We start from the raw sequence: 21,943 nt of genomic DNA, 5'->3' as shown, positions 1-21,943 counted from the left end.
ACTTCAATGCAACCAGCTGAAAAAAAGAACAATTGAAAAGTGGACACTTTATTGACCTGTCATGGGGTCAGTCAGAAGAATAGCATTTTTCATTTTTTTCGTTTTAATTCTAGTCTTTTAGTCTCAACGCACTTCCACTTGCACCAAAAGAAGAGAAGAGCTCGAGCCACCCTTCTTACGTCACAGGGCACTGCACGAGGCAATTTTTCTTTGTATTATTATTATTATTTATTTGAGGGGTGTGTTTTTCCGCACAAAGTGTCCGCAGTTCTTCCTCAGTGTCGAATAAAACGAGGCCAGCCTCTTGAATTTCAGGATCACGATAGTAGCAATAATAATAATAATAATAATAATAATAATAATAATAATAACGACATATTAAAACAGCGCGTGCTTGAGAGCCCAACGTCCAACGTTATTATATAACTATGCACAAAAAAAAAGTTTTGAAGAGTTTTGGTCTCCTTTCTCCCTTGTGTCCACTTCACAGTTTGTTTTCGTTTAATATCTCATAAATAGCCTCTCCTTCACTTTGCCGCGTGCGTCCGTCGCTCCTTCGTCACAAAAGCATAAGCAGTGTCCTCGCTCTCGCGCCCTGGTGGCGGTGGTAGTGATGGTGGTGATGGTTCTGGGTTCGTTTCCCGTCCGTCCTCTCCACCGCTCTACCGCCTCAGTCCCGGGTCACAGGCCGAGCCGAGCCGAGCCGAGCCCCGCCCCGCCCCGCCGCGCGCGCGGGTCACAGGCCGAGCGCGGCCGCGTGCTTCTTGGCCTTCAGGCGCAGGTCAGCGATGCTGGAGTTCTTGTTGCTGTTCTTGGCGGCCGCCGCCGCCGCAGCCACGGACGCAGCCGAGGCGGACTCCGCGGCCAGCGTGGCCAGCGGCAGGCCGAAGGGCGGCGCCGGGAACATCATGTAAGGCGCGTGCGCCGCCAGGTGCGAGTGCAGGTGGTGGTGCGCCGCGTGCGCCACGGCGCTGTCCAGCTGCAGCTGCGCCTGCACCTGAAAGGAGAAGGGCGGCACGTTGCTATGACTATCCTACGGGACGGTACGGGGTGGGGGGGGGATGGGGGGGGTGGAGAAGGAGGGGGGGACACGTGTTAACTCAAGCGAGAGGGCAAAAAGCAAAAAGTGCAACAGTAGGGCAAATTCAGCATGCTCAGATACTATTGAAAGGGGAACTCCACCCATTTTTCGCAAATTTCTGCATAATCAAGTAAAGTGGTTTAGAGTGTTCTGAGTTGATGTCAGAATTGTTCACAGTGGTGGTGATGGGAATGAGACGTATGAAGTGTTTAATGCCTCTCAGGGCTACACTGTAAAAATTTTTAAAAAGTACGTAAAAAAGATTAACTTACAGTTCATTGAGTTGTATATAAGGTAATAGATGCAAAACACAAATGATTCCTGTTTAACTTAAAATTACAAGCTTAATGAACTCAAAACTTCAAGTTAACCTGGTTACTTACTTCTTAACGTTGCATAATTTGTCTTTATGGTTGTGATAAAGGTGCCTGGCGTCTGAGATGTTGTTTGACTGTTTTAAGAATATTTTGGCAAAATAGCCCCCATAAACATGGTGACCCCTGGTTCTTATCACCACCACTGTAAAGAAGTCTGAGTCTCTACAATCAACCATTTCACACCAAACCCCTCTGAATTACTCTGTTTACATAAATTACAAAGAATTTTTTAAAATATTAGTGGAATTCCCCTTTAATTCATAAAAATGTGATTTTAAATTGCTACATAAATGCACAAGCACTGCAACCAGAGTTGGGTAATGATGACATTAGCTTGCTGTTCTCTATAGACTTAGAGCATGTTGCGGTATTCTGGGACACTTGCATAAAAGACCTTAAGTGTGTTTTGGCCTTAAGTGTTTTTTTTTACCTTATGTGAGCTGCATAAAAGATTTCCACAGGAAAAAGTGGAAAATTTGAGTTTAGCATTCATAGGGGAATTCCACGAATGTTTCAAAATTTCTGCATGTGTGTGTGTGAGATGTAAACAGAGTGATTCAGGGTGGTTTGGTGTGAGATGGTTCAGATTTCTTTACAGTGGTGGTGGTAGAAACCAGGGGTTGCCATGAATATAACACTAATATAGACAATTTATTTAATATCCAAAACCATATCTGAAATAATAAGTTTAATTTGGGCACTATGTTGCCTCACTTGTACCTCTCCACCATAAGTTTATTTTAGGAATAAATTTTATGTCCAAACTTTCTCAAAACTATCATAAAACAGTGTCTCAGGCAGCAGGCAGTGTATTCATAACCACATGTAATAACGTTCTGTGATGGAGGTTTTAGAGGTGGACATCTGGTTCCTATCACCACCACTGTGAACAATTCTAACTTAGTAAGTTTCTCTAGAACAGAGCTACTCTGAGTGACTCTGTTTACTTCCAATTAGAAATTTTAAAATTTTGGTGGAATTCCCCTACATGCTTTTGCCAGTTTACAGCTTTACATTTATCCCTTAACATAAATCTTAAGGTGTTTTATGCAAGTAGCATAGCAGCGTGTGTATATGGTCATATGTAGTGTGTTAGGTATTGAGGGACAGTGCATTACATGGTGACATTGGACATAAATCATAGGCCCCAAATGATAAAAGCATTCTTTTAATCCATTTCCTGCTAAAAGTAACTATGTAAATAAGCCTTTATAGGCAAATAAGCATCAGCTGAAATTTGAGAAAACAAATGTTTCCCATATTATCCTTATTTGGGACACTCGTCTCAGTGGTCCTGAATAAAGCCTTTCTTTTTTCAATTTTTAAGAAATAGTTTTATTATTTACTGACCTGATCTGCAGTATGTTTTCGCTCATTTAGAAAGTATAGCATCGCCTGAAATTGAAATAAACAAAAGTGTCTTAATGTGTTAAAGTGTCCCAAATCAGCTCAGAATATCTAAATAATATTCAACAGTCCTCACAAATCATCTTTGAGCAGCTTTAATTATGATACATACTACATACTAATACAGTACATTAAGGCCAGAGCTGAATGGGTTTGTTTGCTTAGTGGACTGGCTGCTTCTTCTCTGAGTGTTTTAAATTTACATTCTAAAAAAAGATGGTTCTTCAGAGGGTTCTTTAGTAAAGGCAATGGTCCTATTTAGAACCTTGAGTTCTATATAGAACCGTGTCCACAAATGGTTCTATATGGCATCAAAAAGTTTTTGCTATTGTTTCGATGTCAAGCTTGTATACAATAGAAGAATCCTTTTTGGTGCCATATAGAGCCACATACAACACATTCTCCATCAATCTGAAGAAGCATTTCACCATGCAGAGAACCACTTAAGTATGAAGTGGTTCACAGTTCTAAATAGAACCTTTGTATTTGCTAAAGAACCCTTAAAGAACCATCTTTTAAGTGTTTAACACATTATGCTAACTAGACCTTTCCTAGTTAATAGCTGCTATCAATTGTTATTCAGTGCGTTTTCAACAACAGCATCATATGTCAGTTGTTCAGAATTCTATGAAAGGGGAATTCCACCGATTTTTCTAAATTTCTCCATAAGTAAATCTTAAAAAAGTAAAAAGAGTCATTCAGAGTGGTTTGGTGTGAAATGATCCGTTCTAGAGAAACTTACGGAGTCAGAATTGTTCACAGTGGTGGTGATAGGAACCAGACGTCCACCTCTAAAAGCTCCCTCACAGAAAGTTACTACATGAAATGGTTACAAATATGTTGCCTGCTACTTAAACCAATTTACTTCTCTTTCATATTCATCACTATTTTACCATCATTAACAATCCACACAAAAACTCAGAAGACTTGTGTAGGTTCACTGGTTGTTTTGGATAGTAAATAAAATCTCTATATTTGTGTTGTAGTCATGGCGACCCCTGGTTCCTATCACCACCACTGTAAAGAAATCTGAACCATTTCACACCAAACCACTCTGAATGACTGTTTACATCTCAGCGACAGGGAATTACACTGAAATATTGAATTTTTTGAATATTTGAAAAATCTGTGAAATTCCCTTTTTTTAATTCTAAGTTTCTACATTTGAGTTGTAACTGGTTACATTTACTCAGTTCCAAGTTCTCAAATAATATTTTAATTAGTATCTTTCAAATGATAACATACATTCTTAAAAAAAAAGGCACTGCAAGGGTTTTTAGCAAAGGAAGTGGATCTATATAGATATATATATGCTTAAATGGTTCTTTGCGTGGTAAAATAGTTCTTCAGACTGACAGAGAATGTGTTGTTTGTGGTTCTATATAGGAACTTTTTGAAAATGGATCTATATAGCACCAAAAATTGTTCTTCTATTGTTGACATCGTAACAACCATATACAACCACATTCCATATAGAACCATATACAACACATCCTAAATCAATCTAAAGAACCATTTCTCCATGGAAACAACCATTTAAACGTGCAAATGGTTCTATATAGACCTCATGGTTCTAAATAGAACCATTGCCTTTGCCCAAGAATCCTGGAAGAACCACCTTTTTTAAGCGTGTACTTCTACTCAAGTGTGTGTGAGGAAAGCAGGTCCATTCTGGTCCTTTAGTTTTATAGTTTAACTTCATGTTGTTGTTCCTCTCATTTTTGAGCTTTGGCATTTTATTTTAGGCCAATTCAGAATCCAGAAAGAGAAGATCAAAGCCAAACAAACTTCACTTCCTGTACTGATAAATACTGGGTGGACTAAGAAGTTCCACTACAGTTCTACAGGGAACTTCTTGAGGAGTCTTTAGGCCTGAGACCTTCTCACTCCTACTCGAGCTGGATTCTATTCCTCCTGCTTGAGGCTTTATTTCATTGAGGTAAGAACATTTGTAGGCCACTTGTGGTTAAGGAGATGCTGTGGCTTTAGCATGGCCTGACTGAGCAGGCCAGAGAAGTGTCAGTGTAGATCAACTGCCTTCACTTGAGCACTGAAATAATGTAAGCTGACCCTAAAAGTAGCGTTTGCAGAATGCTTCCACATCAGAAACCTAGGATCTATTCCATGGCAGTTGGAGCTGGCCCGCGCCAGAGCAGCACTGTGGGCACCGGCTTCTGTCAAAGACCATGCATACACCTCAGAGCCACTTGCCTGTTGGAACGGCATGCGCAGAGCTCCCACGTTGACATATGGCGCGACACGACACGCTTCGAACTGACTCGCAGCTCCGATGAGCACCCCTGCAAAAAAAAAAAAGAGAGAGAGAGGCGATTTATCTGGGCTTTCCACCTTCACATGGGGTTTGAAGCTCTCATGGAGAAGCTCCAGAAGCCCCCAGCATGGATTATACCATCTAACACCCACCTGCAGCTTTCACTCCATGCTCTACGTGCTCACCATGCTCTTGTATGTGTGTATTGTTCAACATATAAATTCAACTGGGCCTGCTCTTACGGGGGATTCAGGTCATATGGGACAGTGTTTTGGGTATTGTGTGTTAGGTAAGGTAAAAATTAGATCAGATAACAGAGGTAACAAGTTAAATAGTAGTTAAATGACACTGAGTGATATGGGATGGCATGTGTTATGGGACAATGTATTGGGTTTTATTGGACTGTGTGTTGGGTATTTTGTTCAGTGTGTTCAGTATTGTCTGTTAATGAAGATAACCTTAAGTTAAATAATGTGGTGTAGCATGTTGGAGTCTGTGTTACGTATTATGTGACAGTTTATTGAGTAATATGATTGGGTGTTTGGGTTTGGGTTTGTGTGTTAAGTATTATGGGACAATGAGTTGGGTATCATAGGAATAGTGTGTTAGGTATAATGGGAAAGTATGTTGGTATTACAGGACAGTGTGTTAGGTACTTTGGTTTAGTGTGAAATTGGTTTCGTGTTAATTATATAAAACTGTGTTGAGTGTTATGGGATAGTGTGTTGGGTGATAAAAGGCAGTGTGTTAGGTATTTTAGGACAGTGTGTTGGGTAATATGAGATAGTGTGTTGTGTGTATTTTGGCACAATGTGTAGCATATTATTAGGTATTATAAGACTGTGTTATGTATTATAAACAGTGTTAGATATTATAAGACTGTTGACTGTGTTGGGTAAAATAAAACAGTGCATTGGGTTATTATAAAACAGCATATTGGGTTTTATAAAGCTGTGTTAGGAATAAGGGCAGAGTGTGTTAGGAATTATAAGATTGTGTTAAGTTTTGTGGGGCAGTATGCTGAGTATTGTAGAACTGTGCTACGCATTGTGGGGCAATATATTGGGTATTATAAGACTGTGTTAAGTATTATGGGACAGTATTATGTTTATTATATGATTATTAAGTATGATGTGACAGTACATTAGGTGTTATACGACTATATTAAGTATTATGCGGTAGTATGTTGGGTACTATAAGACTGTGTTAAGTATTATGGGACAGAATGTTGGGCATTGTAAGACTATGCAAAGTATTACGGGACAGTAAGTTGGGCATTGTAAGACTGTGAAGTATTATAGGACAGTAAGTCAGGTATTATAAGACTGTGTTAAGTATTATGGGACAGTATGTTGAGCATTGTAAGACTGTGTTAAGTATTATGGGACAGTATGTTGGGTATTATAAGACTGTGTTAAGTATTATGGAACAGTATGTTGGGTATTATAAGACTGTGTTAAGTATTATGTGGCAGGATGTTGGGTATTATAAGACTGTGTTAAGTATTATGGGGCAGGATGTTGGGTATTATAAGTCTCTGTTATGTATTATGGGACAGTATGTTGGGTACATACATTACTGTCAAATCAAGTGGTCTTCATTATGGTCCTCAGTGTAACTTGGATACACTTTTACGAATTGTCATTCTTACCATAGTATAACAGTGTGTTAGGCATTATAAGACTGCGTTAGCTATTATAAAACAGTGTTAGGCATTATAAGACTGCGTTAGCTATTATAAAACAGTGTTAGGCATTATAAGACTGCGTGAGGTATTATAAAACAGTGTTAGGTATTATAAGACTGCGTTAGCTATTATAAAACAGTGTTAGGAATTGTGAGACAATATGTTCGGTATGACTGCATGTCGGTTATTGTGAACCAGTGTGTTGGGTGTTATGGGGCAGAGTATTTTATGGTATTGTAGAAGACAAATAATAGGCCCTATTATGAAACATTTATTTTAATAAATTTCCCACGAAAAAATCATTGTTTTAATTTAATAACATTGTGTACAGTATTAAACAACAACATCAACTGAAGTTGGAATTGGAGAGGTTCTTAAAGCGTCCTGTCACCTGAGGGCCCAGAATGCCTGAATCCAGCCTAAAAGCGTGCCTGATCAAATCTGCCAATCTTAAATCTATTTATTTTTAATTAATGCAATAAAAATCGTCACAGTCGTCAGTGAAGACTCAGCGCTTTTCTGTGGGTTTATTACAGTGAGATAAAGGCAGATATAGAGCGGCTCACCTTTATGAAGCTGGTTCTCCTGTTTTCTGCACTTCGCTCTCCGGTTCTGGAACCAAACCTGCAGGAGAAAAACAAATAATTAATAAATCAGCTAAAACAGAAAAATATTAAACGTCATTACATTCTAGCACGAGCGCGCAAACGCGACTCCTTTGGAAATTACAAGGAGGACAAAACTGCGCGCGTCCCCGAGGAGCTCTGAAATATTAATGACGCTTAAGCCCACAGTTTGATGATTAGAGGCGCGAGGACGAGCAGGCGACCATACAACAATTAAAAAAATACATAAGTGAAACAAATAATAATAAAAAAAACGACATTAAAAATATATAACGAAATAAAAATATAAAAATGAAATTAAATAATAATAATGTGCACCCATAGAAATACACGAATGAATTATCCACCCGAAAAAAGAGAAGAAAAAAAGAAAAGGAGCGCATTAGAGAGGTATAAATAATGGAGCAGGAGAGGGGGCTGATGGAAACGCGCATGTTAAAGCGGCCCATAATAAACTGGCTCTGTCTCTCAGCCCCGGTTTCATCTTTCCATCAGCCTCCCAGAAGCTCCGAATCGACTGGCTGATACCGAACACCAGCGCTGAGATCGGAGCGCATGAAGCCTATCTGACAAAGCATTAGCAGACGCGCCAAATTAATTACCTTTATCTGCACCAAAATTTATGTTAGTGATTCGACTAATGGCGCGCGGTTCAGTTTAATTACCGTCAGAACAAGTTTGGGCACAAAGCCCCCTGTTTGAAGACGCTCGCTCCTTTTATTTCTTTCTTTCTTTTTTTTTTTTACTAAATGTTTTGTTATGAGTATCTGGGATTTCAAGATTAGGCGTCTCATTACTATGTTAATCTACTCTGAATCCCCCCACAGAGAGGTGGGCAGATGAAGCGCAGTGTGGACTCAGACCCAACCTGAGATATTTCGTTTGGAAAATCAACCGCAAAATGTTTAAAAATAAAAAAATGCTTTGACCGCTAATTAAAACGAAATTTTGCAGTTGTCGAAAATTAGGAACGAAACAGGGAGGCGGGTGCGGTGTTTAAAAGGTTTGTAGCACATCCAGCTCACTGATAAGGCCTCTAATAGACGAACAGGGCTCAGACAGGTCTGTTTCCAGCATGTTTTGCTCTAAGAAACAAATTTTAGAAACAAGCGCCCTGTGAGCGCCGCTAAAGCATCAGATCTTCCTGGGGGTAAAAAATGATCCATAATTTATGGTAATCCGCGCTGGGGACACAAAGCGACCAGAGGAGACCCTCAGTTCACTTTTTTTTTCTGGGACTTCTGGGTACATTCACATTTTCACAGCGCCGGGCTGAATGGATGAAGAGAGTGAAAGACGATATTGTTCGTTTTTTTTTCTCTCCTTTTGATTTTTGATCAATCCCCCATCAGTACTGATGTCTAATGTTCATTGTCATTATTAGTGGGCTTCAGTGGCTCGTCTCTCCTTACACGAGCGGACTGAGGGTCTTAACGAAGACAGCTTATTAGGTTTCTGCGCAGATGGTCGTCCCTTAAAAAAATAAAAACGCTACGATTACAAATTTGTGCTCCCAAATAAAGAAGTGTTTTTTTTTTCAAAGAAGGAGACAAACAAGGTCTGGTTCCAGTTTCCAGAATCTATTGATTTGTAAACACACCCAACACAACTATAATCTAATTCCCCTGTAGTCTCCGAAGCGCAATGAAAAACAGAGCGCGACTAATAAAAATGCGGTTAAGACGATTAAAATAGAGATTGGCGCAATTTCACTTAACAAATGAGGCGAACGCAAAATAAGACACGAATCAGATAGCACTCATCACAGCAACATGCGAACAAAATTACAGCCTAAAAAATAAAACAGAGCAGAAATAAATCAAACAGTGCCAAATAGAAATTAAATATCCGTTGACAAATCAAACAGAACCTAATGAGAATAAAATAGAACCAAATACAAGCCAAATAGAACCTAACAGAATAAAATAGGCCCAGATACATGCCAATCAGTGCTAAATACAAATTAAACAGCGACAAATACAAATTGCAAATTAAACAGAAATTAGCGTCACACTACAAATCAGAGTTAAATAGAAATTAGCGCCAAACTACCAATCAAATGAATGAAATAGAGCAAATCTACAAATCAAACAGGGTCAAACAAAACTTGTATCCCCTTCAGAATAAAGTATACACCGCTGTTTTTCTTCATTTGGAAAGGGTAAGCTCAGTTGCACAACTTGGTTCCTCTGTCTATAAACTGTATTTGGAGCGTTTTATCCCAGCAAACAGCTGAAACGTTTGTGCTCTGCTCTGCTCTCATCCCAGCTGGGTTCTAATCAGCCCTCTGCTTGCTCTGCAGGGACTGTGGTTCTAGTGGCTCGGGGCCTGTAGGTCTCTAATTCATGTTCAAACAAGGTGGCAATTAGGACTGAAGTGGCCAAAGCCGTCACCTGGACAAGCCTGTTTTTTTCCCTGAGAATGCACAAAAAGACTAAAACCACAAGCAAGACCACAGAGCTGGCTACACAATCTGACATTCTGTCCGCGCGATAAATATTTTGTCAACCTAAAAAACGTAAGTTGCTTCATGTGGTTGAACTGGTTTGATTCGAGTCAAACAAATTCTTCCATTAAAATGAAGCAAAACTAAACAGCTCAGAAGAACACAGGCCATGTTTTACATCAGGCCCGATCTCAACAACAAATCTCTGACCTTTTTTTCCATTTTTTTGCTGCGAAGCTCACTCCCACGCAGAGTTCAGCAGTCCTGCTGTAACTCACAGCACAGCGCTATAATCACTGCCTCACACTTAGAAAGTGTAGAAAATCAGCATTATTATTATCATTACAGGTCCCTAAACACGTTCACTACAATGCAGCGTTCATCTATATGTTGTACACACGTGTATATATATATATATATATACATATATATACATATATTGTGGGTTTGTTTACTTACTGGACTGCCTTCTGCTTCTCTGAGTATTAAAAAAAAGATGGTCCTTCAAGGGTTCTTTAGTAAAGACACTGGTTCTGTTTACATCAATGAGTCCTATATAGAACCTTTTGCATGCTAAAATCGTTCTCTGCATGGTGGAATCGTTCTTCAGATTGATGGAGGATGTGTTGTGCATGGTTCTATGTAGCTTCTTCTTGGAAATAGTTCTATAGAGCACCGAAAACCGTTCTTCAGAACCCTTAGAACCCAATCTGAAGAACCATTTCACCATGCAGCCAAACCAGGGCTGGTTAGAAAAAGAGTGGCGCTAAAAGAACAGTGGCGCTAACACCCTTTACTTTGCGTCAGTGCAGAATCCGTATACAAATAAAACAAGAACCAAGCAAAGTGATAAAGCAGCGCTATAGCTCCCTGAGCACGCGCACCGCTCCTGCTCACAACTCACTCCAAAGCACCAAAGCTGAGTTAAGGTATAAAACAAACTGGCGCTGTTTTCCAGATCAAACTCATTTGCGCCAGCGCAAAATTTGCGCCCTCGTTCATAAAAATGAGCCGCACTTTATAATATTTAAGAAAGTGTCCCGTACCTGCACGCGCGCCTCTGACAACCCGAGCCTCTGGCTGAGCTCCTCGCGCATGAAGGCGTCCGGGTAGTGCGTCTCGTCGAACAGGCGCTCGAGCTCGTTGAGCTGCTCCAGAGTGAAGTTGGTGCGGCTGCGCCGCTGCTTGATCTTCGTCTGCGTCTCGTCCTCGGCCGCCTTCGCCTCCTCCCTGCGCTCCTTCACCTCCGTGGCACCTTCAGAGGGAGAGAGAGAGAGAGAAAGGCACAGCGTCAGCTCGCGCCTGCAGCGGCGGTGGCGGGGAGCTCGTGCTTATTATTATTTTTTTTTTCGGGCTCTTAAATTATTCACTCCAGTTTACATTTGCATGATGATCAGAATTTATCGTTTAGAATAATGTGGAGGAAATAAATACAGGATAGAAACAAAACACACACACACAGACAGACAGACACACACACACACACACAAACACACACACACACACGATAACAATACAACACAATAAGCAAAAATCTAATAAGCAGAATTTAAAACCGCACAGACTTATGCATTAATTATTTACACTTGTTTATTGATTATAGCTTATTGATAATAGCTGATCGTTACAATGTAGCCTATTACTATAATGATTATTATTATTAATAGTAGTAGTAGTAATGGTGGTAATACTGTTGTTATTGTTATAATTATTAGCCTATTATTGTCGTTATTGTTAGTGTTAGGAGACCTATTATTATTATTATTATTATTATTATTGTCGTTATTGTGATTGTTGTGGTTGTTTTACTTGTTGCAGGCTTATCTTATCTCATCCTTTCACTTTCCTTTTTTTAACCACAATTTCAGCCTCTTCAAAAACAGCACAAATACTAAACTAGAATCTAAACTCTGATTTGCTGAATTTTGCGACAGATATATGAATATAATTTTAGCATCGTTTAGCATTTTTAACCTCTGTGCTGCTGCTGTTTCCGCAACAGGGCTTAAAACACATTAAAATACACATATTATACTTTTTTTTTCATAACCTTCTCGAATAAGAAGAAGAAAACAATTTTTTTCTCCCCAAAACTGCAAAACTGAAATAACAACAAAATAATGTGAGAATTACAGCTGAATTTCTGGGGCGTTTTGAGAGGTCTGCACGAGCTTTTCAGGGCCTAGTTTTATTATTATTTTAAAGATAAATGTAAATGTAAATGTATACAACACAGCTAAACACGCTGTTTTGAATTTAAAGGTTCGAACGTGCCAACCGGAAATCAGAATCTCATTTTCATTGTGAAGTTTTAGGTGCTGCAGCATTTCTCCTGAATTATCTACTAACCAATACATTCAAAAACTCATTTAAAGAGACTTTTTGCAACTGCAATTTTTCCTCATTTGCCTTAAAAAATTGAAGTGAAATTTGCTGTGAATTTATCTGAATGTTGCACGTGAATAGAATTTGTGTCTCAGCTCTTCTTTTTTGTTCTTAATCTTTTTTATATGTGTGATTTTTGTTGTTGTTGTTATTGTTATTATTTTTGTCACCCACACTGGTGCACGCGCTTACCGTCGGTCAGTTTGGGGCTGCACGAGTCCCTCCTGTCCGGCCCGGTCATGTCCGAGTCCCGCGGCGGCGGCGAGCGGGCGCCACCACCTCCCCCTGCGCTTCCTCCGAGCCGCGCTCCAGCAACGGCGTCCTCGCGCGCCGCGTCTGCGGCCAGAGCGTCCCGCGGGCGCGCCGAGCCGGCGGCCTCGAGCACCTCCCGGTACGTGATGGCCTCCTTCTTCTCCTTCACTTTCTGATCAAAAGATTTGGACACAAAAGCGGTCAGCTCTTCCATCCCCGGCAAAGAGAGGGAGAAGAAGAAGAGGAGGAGAGGAGGAGGAGAAGAAGAGGAAGACGATGATGGCTGGTGTTGTTGATGAAGAAGTAGGAGAAGAAGGAGAAGAAGGAGAAGTAGAAGGAAGGAGGGGGTGAAACAAGCACCACCACCACCTCTCTCTCTCTCTCTCTCTCTCTCTCTCTCTCTCTCTCGGGCTCAGTTCCTCAACAGCCCGTGCGATAAGAAGACATCGAGGTGCGTGCGTGCGTGCGCGCGCCCCTCTGTGCGTGTGTGCGCGCGCGTGTGTGCGGTGAGGTGGACGGCGGGCTCTGCCAGCTCTGCTCACTTCTCTGCCTTTTACACCGTGTCGAGGAAAGAAGGAAGGGCAGAAGGAAAGAAAGGAGAAAGAAGAGAAAAGATCTCGTCCCAAAAAAATTCCGCGCGGAGTCACAGGACCTGCTGCTGCTCGTGCGCTATTGAAGTCACACTATTTATACTTTGCAACGCCTGCCCCCCCTTGATCCGTGCAAATTACCCCCCCTCCTCCTCCTCCTACCTACACCCCCACCACCACCCTCCGCCACCGACCCACCCAATCCTCAGAAAGCCCCCCCCCTTCACGCGCACATCACCTTCAACACAGGCTGCTATTGGCCGTCAGTCCGAGACTGACAGCAGCACCGACAGCACCGCGATCCTCCTCACTCACTTTATTACCTATTTATTTATTTATTTATTTATCTGTTAAAGTGTTGTTGTGGTCACGCGAGCTCTCCCCACTTTTTGTGGGGGGTGGAGGAGGGGGGTGTTGGCGAAAGGGGGCGTGGCTACAGACAATTTCAGAATTCTTAGTAAATAAATAAATAAATAAATAACAAAAATAAAACGCGCGGTGCGGTGGAAGAGAGCACGTGCAACCAGCCAGCCTTTGATCTCCCGGTACAAGAGGAGGAGAGAGAAAGAGAGAGAGAGAGAGAGAGAGAGAGAGAGAGAGAGAGAGAGAGATCTGGAGACACGGAGGGTGAAGAGCGAAGGAGAGCGAGGCGCGCGAGCGGTGCAGAAACATTCCGAGGCGTGAGACTACTTCTTTTAAGAAAACAAAAAACACAACAAAACAAAACAAAACAAACAAACAAACAAACAAACAAACGCGTTTTAACAGTACAGAGCGCACGCGCGAAGCCATAGTTTGTAGGCGCTCGTGATGTTTTTGGTAGGTAGAATCTGCAATAGTTAATAATTTGAATTAATAGTTTAGGCTGTTTTTTTATTTTGGTGTGAACAAATAATAATACAACAATAATAATTATGAATTATTGTTATTAACTAAAATCTAATCTCTACGTACTTTCATATATATATGTGTGTGTGTGTGTGTGTGTGTGTGTATGTATGTGTATGTGTATGTGTATATGTGTATATATATATATATATATATATATATATATATATACATATATATATATATACACATAAAGTCTCCATATTATTCTACCACGCTCAACATTTTAAACCTAATCCACTGTTTACAATAAAGTCTAATTTCATTAATTCACACAATAAGCTTCAAAGGCAAACAGTTCATGCGCGTGATGTTAATGACTGCACATGTTTAAGCCTTTTAAACCCGGACTAAACATTTCGGTCCCCGGAGGAGGAGAGGAGAGAGGGAGAGGAGCAGAGGAGGCGCTCAGGGCTGTTAATGAGTGAAAAAAACTGCTGAAATTATGACGGATTTGGCGAAAATAAATAATGCATCGTTTGCGGTGAAGGTAACCGAGCGTCTCCTGGGACGCGGCGATTTAGGAGAAATTAAACAGACAAAATACGACAAGATATGAGATCCAGCACGAATATTACGCTCGTGGAGGCGAAAAGTGGAGCTGCTTATTGATAATCTATATGAAATAGCCCTCCATTTCCCACCAACAACTCTCCTCGTTAAATATTCATGATGCTCTTCAGATCTGCGGGCTTTAATTATTATTTTATTTCCTGATGTCCTTCCGCGTTTTCTCACGCTAATGAAAAGTAATGAGCGCTTTGTTTCACTGTTTGGACTGTAGACTCGGTGCTGACAGATGCTGGCCTCTTATCTGAGGGCTATATGTCGCTTTATTACGTTATAATACGTGTGATCACATTAGTGAACAATGCATTTTGTTTTACTCCTTCTTTTATTATCTCTGCGTTTATTTTGGCTTTTTATTCAGACTTTTGTTATATTTTTTAACAGTGGAGGGAAAAATGCCTTTGGTCATGTTCATAGTCAATGGGCAGTGAAGCAGGGGACTACAAATAGAGCCCACAGCTATTGTTCGAGTGCAGTGGCATTCACATTTAAACATTTTTTTACTCTGAATATTTTAAACACAGCACAAAAAAGGTTATTTCTGTACGTAGGCAGTGAGAAACAAAGGAAGGAAGCGTCTATTTCTTTTTCTCTGCCTCTGTGTGTCTGTTAGAGAGCAGCTGCTGAGCTGAGCGTTTCGCTTTCTCTCTTAATTATGATTGTTTTTAAAATTAAAATGGTAAAAAAAAATTAACATGGATAAAAAGCGTTTTCTGTCCACAATTAGGCTTTTATTTTGCAGAATAAGTGAACTACATTCTTAAAAAAAACTGGAACGGTTCTACTTAGAACCGTGAGTTCTCTATAGAACCATTTGCATGCTTAGTTGGTTCTTTGTATGGTGAAATGGTTCTTCAGATTGACGTACAATGTGCTGTATATGGTCGTACATAGAACCTTGTTGAAAATGAATCTATCTAGAACCAAAAAGGGTTCTCCTGATATTTATTTGGTGCTATATAGAACCATATACGACACATTCTCTATCAATCTGGGCAACCGTTTCACCATGCAAAGAGCCATTTAAACATGCAAATGGTTCTATATAGAGCTCATGGTTCTAAACAGAACCATTCCCTTTACTAAAGAACCCTTGAAGAACCATCTTTTTTAATTGTGCCTAATTATGCAGCTGAACTTCAATGTGAACGTTATAAAGTCTAAATCTAATACGACCTGTTAATAATCAACACACAGTTTGTTAACATCTTAAAGGAGAAGTCCACCGACTTTTCATTATTTCTGCTTTATTAAATGGTAAAGATGCAAACAAAGTCGTTCCGAGTTCAGAGTGTGAAATATTCCGTTCTAGAGAAACTTTCCGAGTCAGAATTGATCACAGTGGTGGTGATGGGAACCAGACGTCCAACGTGTTAAATAAGTGTTCATGGAGGAGAATGTTGTGAAGCAAAATTGACATTTTTTTCCAGATTTTTTACTATTTTACCATCATTTATATTCCATATAAATACTCAGAAGACTCGTGTAGGTTCACTGGTGGTTTTGGATAGTCAACAAAATGTCTATATTTGTGTTGTAGTCATGGCGACCCCTGGTTCCTATCACCACCACTGTAAAGAAATCTGAGTCTCTACAATCAACCATTTCACAACAAACCACTCAGTTAATCTCAGAAATTGAATTATGCGGCAAATTTTGAAAATGGTGGAGTTCCCCTTTAAGCTTTAGTATAAAGGACGCATGAAAATGAACCGTGACCAGCAGCAGCGTTGAAAGTAAGAGAGAAATACTCAGTAATGACTAAATGCGACTCTGTCTGAATGAACAGTGTGACTGAATGTTTCTGAGCTCCGCGCAGATGATGACCGGGAAGACGTGAAGTCGATCGATTGCTCGCAGTTTGATTTCGCGTGCTGGTTCACCATCACGTTCTCCATATCGACTTTCAATGCCTGCTTCTCTCTGTATGGCGCCGGTGTTTGAGTTTGAGCTGCTGTGTGGACTCGTTTCTGAGATTTAACGGGCGGTAAGAGCCGAATAGTTCATTATTTCAGTTGGTCTGAATCACCCGTACTGTGCTGTTAGGTTAACTGCCTCTTATGTTGTGCTGGTGTAGTTAAAAGCGCTCGTTAGCGTTAGCCAACCCCAGCCAATGTCACTGCCTTTTTAGTTATAGTTAGCAAGCGAGCTAACAGATAACAACAAAAGGGGAATATTGTGTGTGTTTCATAATATTTCCATCTTTTCTCATGTGTTCTGTTGATGTGACGGCGAGGAAAGATGTTGAACGAGCTGTACTTTAGCCAGTTAGCTAATGCTATCTGAGTAACCGTTGTTGTTGTCGTTATTTTTTTATTATATTTTTGCTGTGTGCTCACATGTATGACATAACATGTATGTGACATGTGTAACATACTGAACACACCAGCCAAGCACAGAGAGTGTTAACAAGTTTTAACTAGGAGGGAAATGAAAAAAAGTAGAACAAATAAACTAGAGAATGAGAGAATAACGAACAACCAACGTAAGAGGAGCTAGGAGAGATGTGTAAGTAGCTGTACACATCGATCAGCCATAACATTAAAACCACCTCCTTGTTTCTGCAATCACTGTCCATTTTATCAGCTCCACTTACTATATAGGTGCACTTTGTAGTTCTACAGTTACAGACTGTAGTCCATCTGTTTCTCTGCATACTCTGCATGTTTGTCAGTGGTCAGGACCCTCATGGACCCTCACAGAGCAGGTACTATTTGGATAATTTTCAGCAGTGACACTGACGTGGTGGTGGTGTGTTAGTGTGTGTTGCGCTGGTCTGAGTGGATCAGACACAGCAGTGCTGCTGGAGTTTTAAACACCTCAGTGTTGCTGCTGGACTAAGAAGCAAAAACATCCAGCTGACAGCGTCCCGTGGGCAGCGTCCTGTGACCACTGATGAAGGACTAGAGGATGACCAACACAAACTGTGCAGCAGCAGATGAGCTATCATCTCTGACTTTACATCTACAAGGTGGACTGACAAGGTAGGAGTGTCTAATAGAGTGGACAGTGAGTGGACACATTGTTTAAAAACTCCAGCGCCTCTGCTGTGTCTGATCCACTCGTACCAGCGCAACACACACTAACACACCACCGCCTTGTCAGTGTCACTGCAATGCTGAGAATGACCCACCACCCAATAATACCTGCTCTGTGGGGGTCCTGTGGGGGTCCTGACCACTGAAGAACAAGGTAACAGAGTATGCAGAGAAACAGATGGACTACAGTCTGTAATTGTAGAACTACAAAGTGCACCTATATGTTCAGTGGAGCTGATAAAATGGACAATGAATGTAGAAACAAGGAGGTGGTTTTAATGTTATGGCGTATATACAGATATGAATGTCTATACAAATGCTGGTCTGAGGAGACATAGAGTTTGATACAATGTAATATACACAATATTAATGGATGATATGAACATAATAAGTATTATGGTACGTACAGTAAAGGATAGATGTGAACAGAATGATTAAGAGCGGTTTGGTGTGAAATGGTTGATTGTAGAGACTCTTTACAGTGGTGGTGATAAGAACCAGGGGTTGCCATGACAACAACACAAATATAGCCAATTTATTTACTATACAAAACCGCCAGTGAACCTACAAGAGTCTTTTGAGTTTAATATGGAATGTTAATGATGGTAATATAGTGATAAATCAATGCCCTGCATGTGTCCCTCCGTTATGAATGAATATCTAAAAATATGGTTTAGGCCAAAATTTTCTCAAAACTGTCAAAAAAATGGTGTCTCAGTGATCAAGCAGCGTATTCATAACCATTTAATGTCCTTCTGTGATGGAGCTCTTAGAGGCATTAAACTCTTCAGACGTCTGATTCCTATCACCACTCCTGTGAACAGTTCAGACTCTAAAGCAGAGCCTTTCCCATCGAACCAATCTGAATGATTTTGTTAACAGTATAACTATTTAATGTTGGAGAAATTTTGAAAAATAAAAAAAGGTGGAATTCGCTTTCATGAAAACTTTAGCTTAGCTTAAACAAAGCAACCAGTTTTTTTCGAGATCTGCTGTCTTTTTAGAGTGCATTAACTTTACTACTTAAAAACATGCTCCAAAAAACACAGCGTTTATGAAGTATTTGAAGGATCCACATATAAAATGTTGTCATTTTACTTTGCAGAAGATGAGAAAATTGTCTCTGCTTGACTGTCAGTGACCGCAGCGTTTATTTTTTTGAGAGAGGCTGTATTAATAATAGTAACGATAGTGCTATTAATAACAGTAACAGTCAGTAGTGAAGGTAAAATTTGCCATCATCCCTTTTTTTTTTTGCCACCCTTGTTTAGCGCTGGGCAATATTGATAAAATTCAGTATCAGTATACCTTCCAAATGTATTACTGTATCAGATAATATTTAAGTTAGCATCAGTGAAGTTAATAAATCCATTTTACCTCCGTGCTGCTCCTCTTGACTAAAAGGTTCTCTAACAGGCAGAGCTTGTTCCGTTCTCTTAAAGTTAAACCAAAGTTGTACTTGTACTTCTTGTACTTCATTGTAAATGTTAAACAGACACAGTTTGAGACTCCCAGTAAAAGTCACGCATTGCTGTTAACTCTCAGGTCCTACGATGGCATTTTAGGGCCACTGCTAATAAAAATAAAAATAGTAGACTTTGAGGATAAGGTTGTAATATTTTGAGAATGAAGTCGTAATATTTTGAGAGAAAAGTCTGTACTATTTCAAGAAAAAAGTCGTACTAATTCGAGAAAAAAGTCGTACTATTTTGGGAAAAAAGTCGTAATATGTCGAGAATAAAGTTGTAGTATTTTGAGAAAAAAAGTCGTAATATTTCGAGAAAAAAGTCGTAATATTTTGAGAAAAAAGTCATAATATTTTGAGAAAAAAGTCGTAATATTTCAAAAATATAGTCATAATATATCGCGAATAAGTTGTACTGTTTCGAGAAAAAAGTCTTAATGTGTTGAATATTCGAATTTCAAATAAAGTGGGCTAACTGTAGGGGGGCTGCCATAACGCGTTGGGGCCTCAGTTGCTGTACTGGCGCCGGAGTTCCACTCACTCCTGTCTCCTTGTGGATCATTTTGATTATCATTCTTGCTGTCTGTGGAACTTCATGCCCTCTTTGAATGGCGTGGAGATGTAGCCCCGATAGCCGTGTAGACGACCCTGCCTGAGATTCTCCTTGAACAAAACAGACAGACAGTTTCCTCCGAGTCCGTCTGGCTCTTTATTCTAGATAAACACAGTTTCCTGCTCAGCCGTTTCAGCTGTTTTCTTATACTAATAACAGGCTGGTGCTGATGTGCAGGAGAAACAGGGAGACTGAGTATTTCTTTATGTGTGAAATCGATATGAAAGTGTAACTCCACCAACTCAACGCCCCTCATTTAACACGAGGGAGGTGCTGCCTTCCCTTTGCAAAGCCACAATATTGAGCCCTTTCTGGCATTAATGCCACTTTAATGTCGTAATTCTACGTCTTTTTTCTCTAAATATTACGACTTTTTTCTTCTTGAAATAGTACGACTTTTTTTTTCCGAAATATTATGACTTTATTCTCGAAATATTATGACTTTATTCTCGAGGTCTACTATTTTTATTTTTATTAACAGTGGCCCTAAAACGCCGTCGTACAGGTCCTGACAGGAGTAAAATGCATGGAATGAAATAAAAAAACAAAATGAAAACAAACCATTTGGCAACAGCTCATTGCTGTTCTTTGGGATTTTAATCAAGAATATTACGCTCATTATCAAACGTGCCACCAAAATATTGTTAAAACTGAAAAACAATATCACAGCACAGTTTTAAGCAATTTCTTCGAGGTTTACCCTTATTTGGCTGATTTGCTTAATTCTTCTCCTCTCATTCCTCCTTTCGCTCCAGAGACTGAGTGAACATGGGCCGGCGTTCTTCAGACAGCGAGGATGACAGCCGCAGTCGGAGAAAGAGGAAGCACAGACGGCGCTCCTCATCCTCCTCCTCCAGCTCATCAGGGAGCAGAGTGACGAGCCGCAGCAAACACTCCAGCAGGAGAAGTCGCTCCCGCTCCAGAGACCGAGAGCGAGAGAGAGACAGGGACCGAGACAGGAGGTAGAGTCTGAGAGCTGTCTAATCACATCTGCAGACAAGAATAACTAAAACTGTGTAGGAGATGACGTCACTTGGAGGATTGTTATGGTTAAGTAAGGTACCGTACCTGAGTACAGGTACTGAACCTGGGGCCGTATTACAGAAACGTCCTGTCTTTTTGTCTTAACTTAAGATCTGACAGGTCAAGATAAGATTTTTCACAAATTCATATTACAGAAGCAAATCTGGGGCCATATTACAGAAAATTCTTAAGTCTGAGATCATATCTTATCTGCTTTGTTGTCATGGCAACTTCAGTTAAGACTAAAGTTAGGACAGAAGCCATTACTGAACAACAGTTCTTAAGTCTATAATCTGATCTTATTTAGTTGCCAAAATATCCTAAATATTTTCTTAACTTTAAGATAAACCCCAGAGAGTCTTAACTTCTGTTTTAGTCTGTTTCTATTGTTTTATGCAGTGACAGGCAGCACAGTTCACTATAACTAGAATAATGACGCTATGTTTAACTATATTGAAAACGGTGCTTTGACTTGTGAGTTTTTTTTAAACAGCGTTTTTTTAAAAACTCAGACACTGCACACACGATCTCTACCGTCCCTCTTATTACCTTTGTGTGTTAATGTTTGACAAAAACTCGTTAGATACAGTATTACAGTGATGGTGGTGAATAATGAGGAGACGGAGCTGAACGTGTGTCTGTTTGTTAGAAGGAATAACGTTAGTGCGCTCGGCTAAAGCGTTTGAAAATTAAACTGAAACTGGAAACAGCGACACTCTGGAAAAACAGCACGAAGCGCTGACACAATATTCTTAACTCTCAGTTTATTGCGCTTTAGTTTTATTTGACCTTTTTTACATTAGTAACCGTAACTAACATTAGCTGTCTGTTACTAACTAACTTGAGAACATGTTTGTGACAGATTACATCAGGTAACAGAAGCTCATGTTGGCTAGCATCACACTAGCTGCGTTCCAAAGCCGAGGCTGCAGCTGAGGTAGTGTGGATCCTCGGTAGGACTGTCCTATGAAGACTCCTCCTTAGTAGCCTATTGGTCACACAAATGGAGCAGTCCTAACGAGGCTGCGTGGTGACATCACCAGAGCAGCGCCAAACTCCTGAGGGAACTGGTGTGAGAAAATGGAGCCTGTTGCATTGATTGAAGATGTTCTTATGTAATATGATAAACTACATACATACAAATACTTCTAAATAAAATATGGTATATGGACGATAATATGATATATCTCCCGATGATGCTGCTGCTGCTGCCGCTGCATAAT

At 40.2% G+C, this 21,943-nt stretch overlaps 2 protein-coding genes across 3 annotated transcripts in view; one reads left to right on the top strand and one right to left on the bottom strand.

The window, feature by feature from the left end:
* Positions 1–736: 736 nt before the first annotated feature.
* On the bottom strand, positions 737–12,872 carry shox2 (short stature homeobox 2). 2 transcript variants are annotated; one of them, XM_036556386.1, is made up of 5 exons: positions 12,474–12,872; positions 10,943–11,151; positions 7,391–7,448; positions 5,077–5,165; positions 737–1,033 (listed from the first exon to the last, which is right to left on the bottom strand). In XM_036556386.1, exons 1-5 carry the CDS (start codon positions 12,745–12,747, stop codon positions 737–739), a joined length of 927 nt encoding a protein of 308 aa, XP_036412279.1. In that variant the 5' UTR covers positions 12,748–12,872. The 2 variants fall into 2 exon arrangements, with proteins under 2 accessions (XP_036412279.1, XP_036412278.1); XM_036556385.1 differs by having other exon boundaries at positions 737–997; positions 12,474–12,832.
* Positions 12,873–16,466: 3,594 nt separating this feature from the next.
* Positions 16,467–21,943, top strand: part of rsrc1 (arginine/serine-rich coiled-coil 1) — a 241,875-nt gene continuing 236,398 nt past the window's right edge. The window contains exons 1-2 of the mRNA XM_036556107.1: positions 16,467–16,568; positions 20,453–20,659. Of these exons, the coding sequence (XP_036412000.1) occupies positions 20,466–20,659 (194 nt within the window). The 5' untranslated portion in view covers positions 16,467–16,568; positions 20,453–20,465. The remainder of the gene's footprint in view (positions 16,569–20,452; positions 20,660–21,943) is intronic.

This window comes from Colossoma macropomum, unplaced genomic scaffold, assembly GCF_904425465.1.
Source record: "Colossoma macropomum unplaced genomic scaffold, Colossoma_macropomum, whole genome shotgun sequence".
Lineage (NCBI taxonomy): Eukaryota > Metazoa > Chordata > Actinopteri > Characiformes > Serrasalmidae > Colossoma > Colossoma macropomum.
This window is presented reverse-complemented; position numbering and strand designations above follow the sequence as displayed.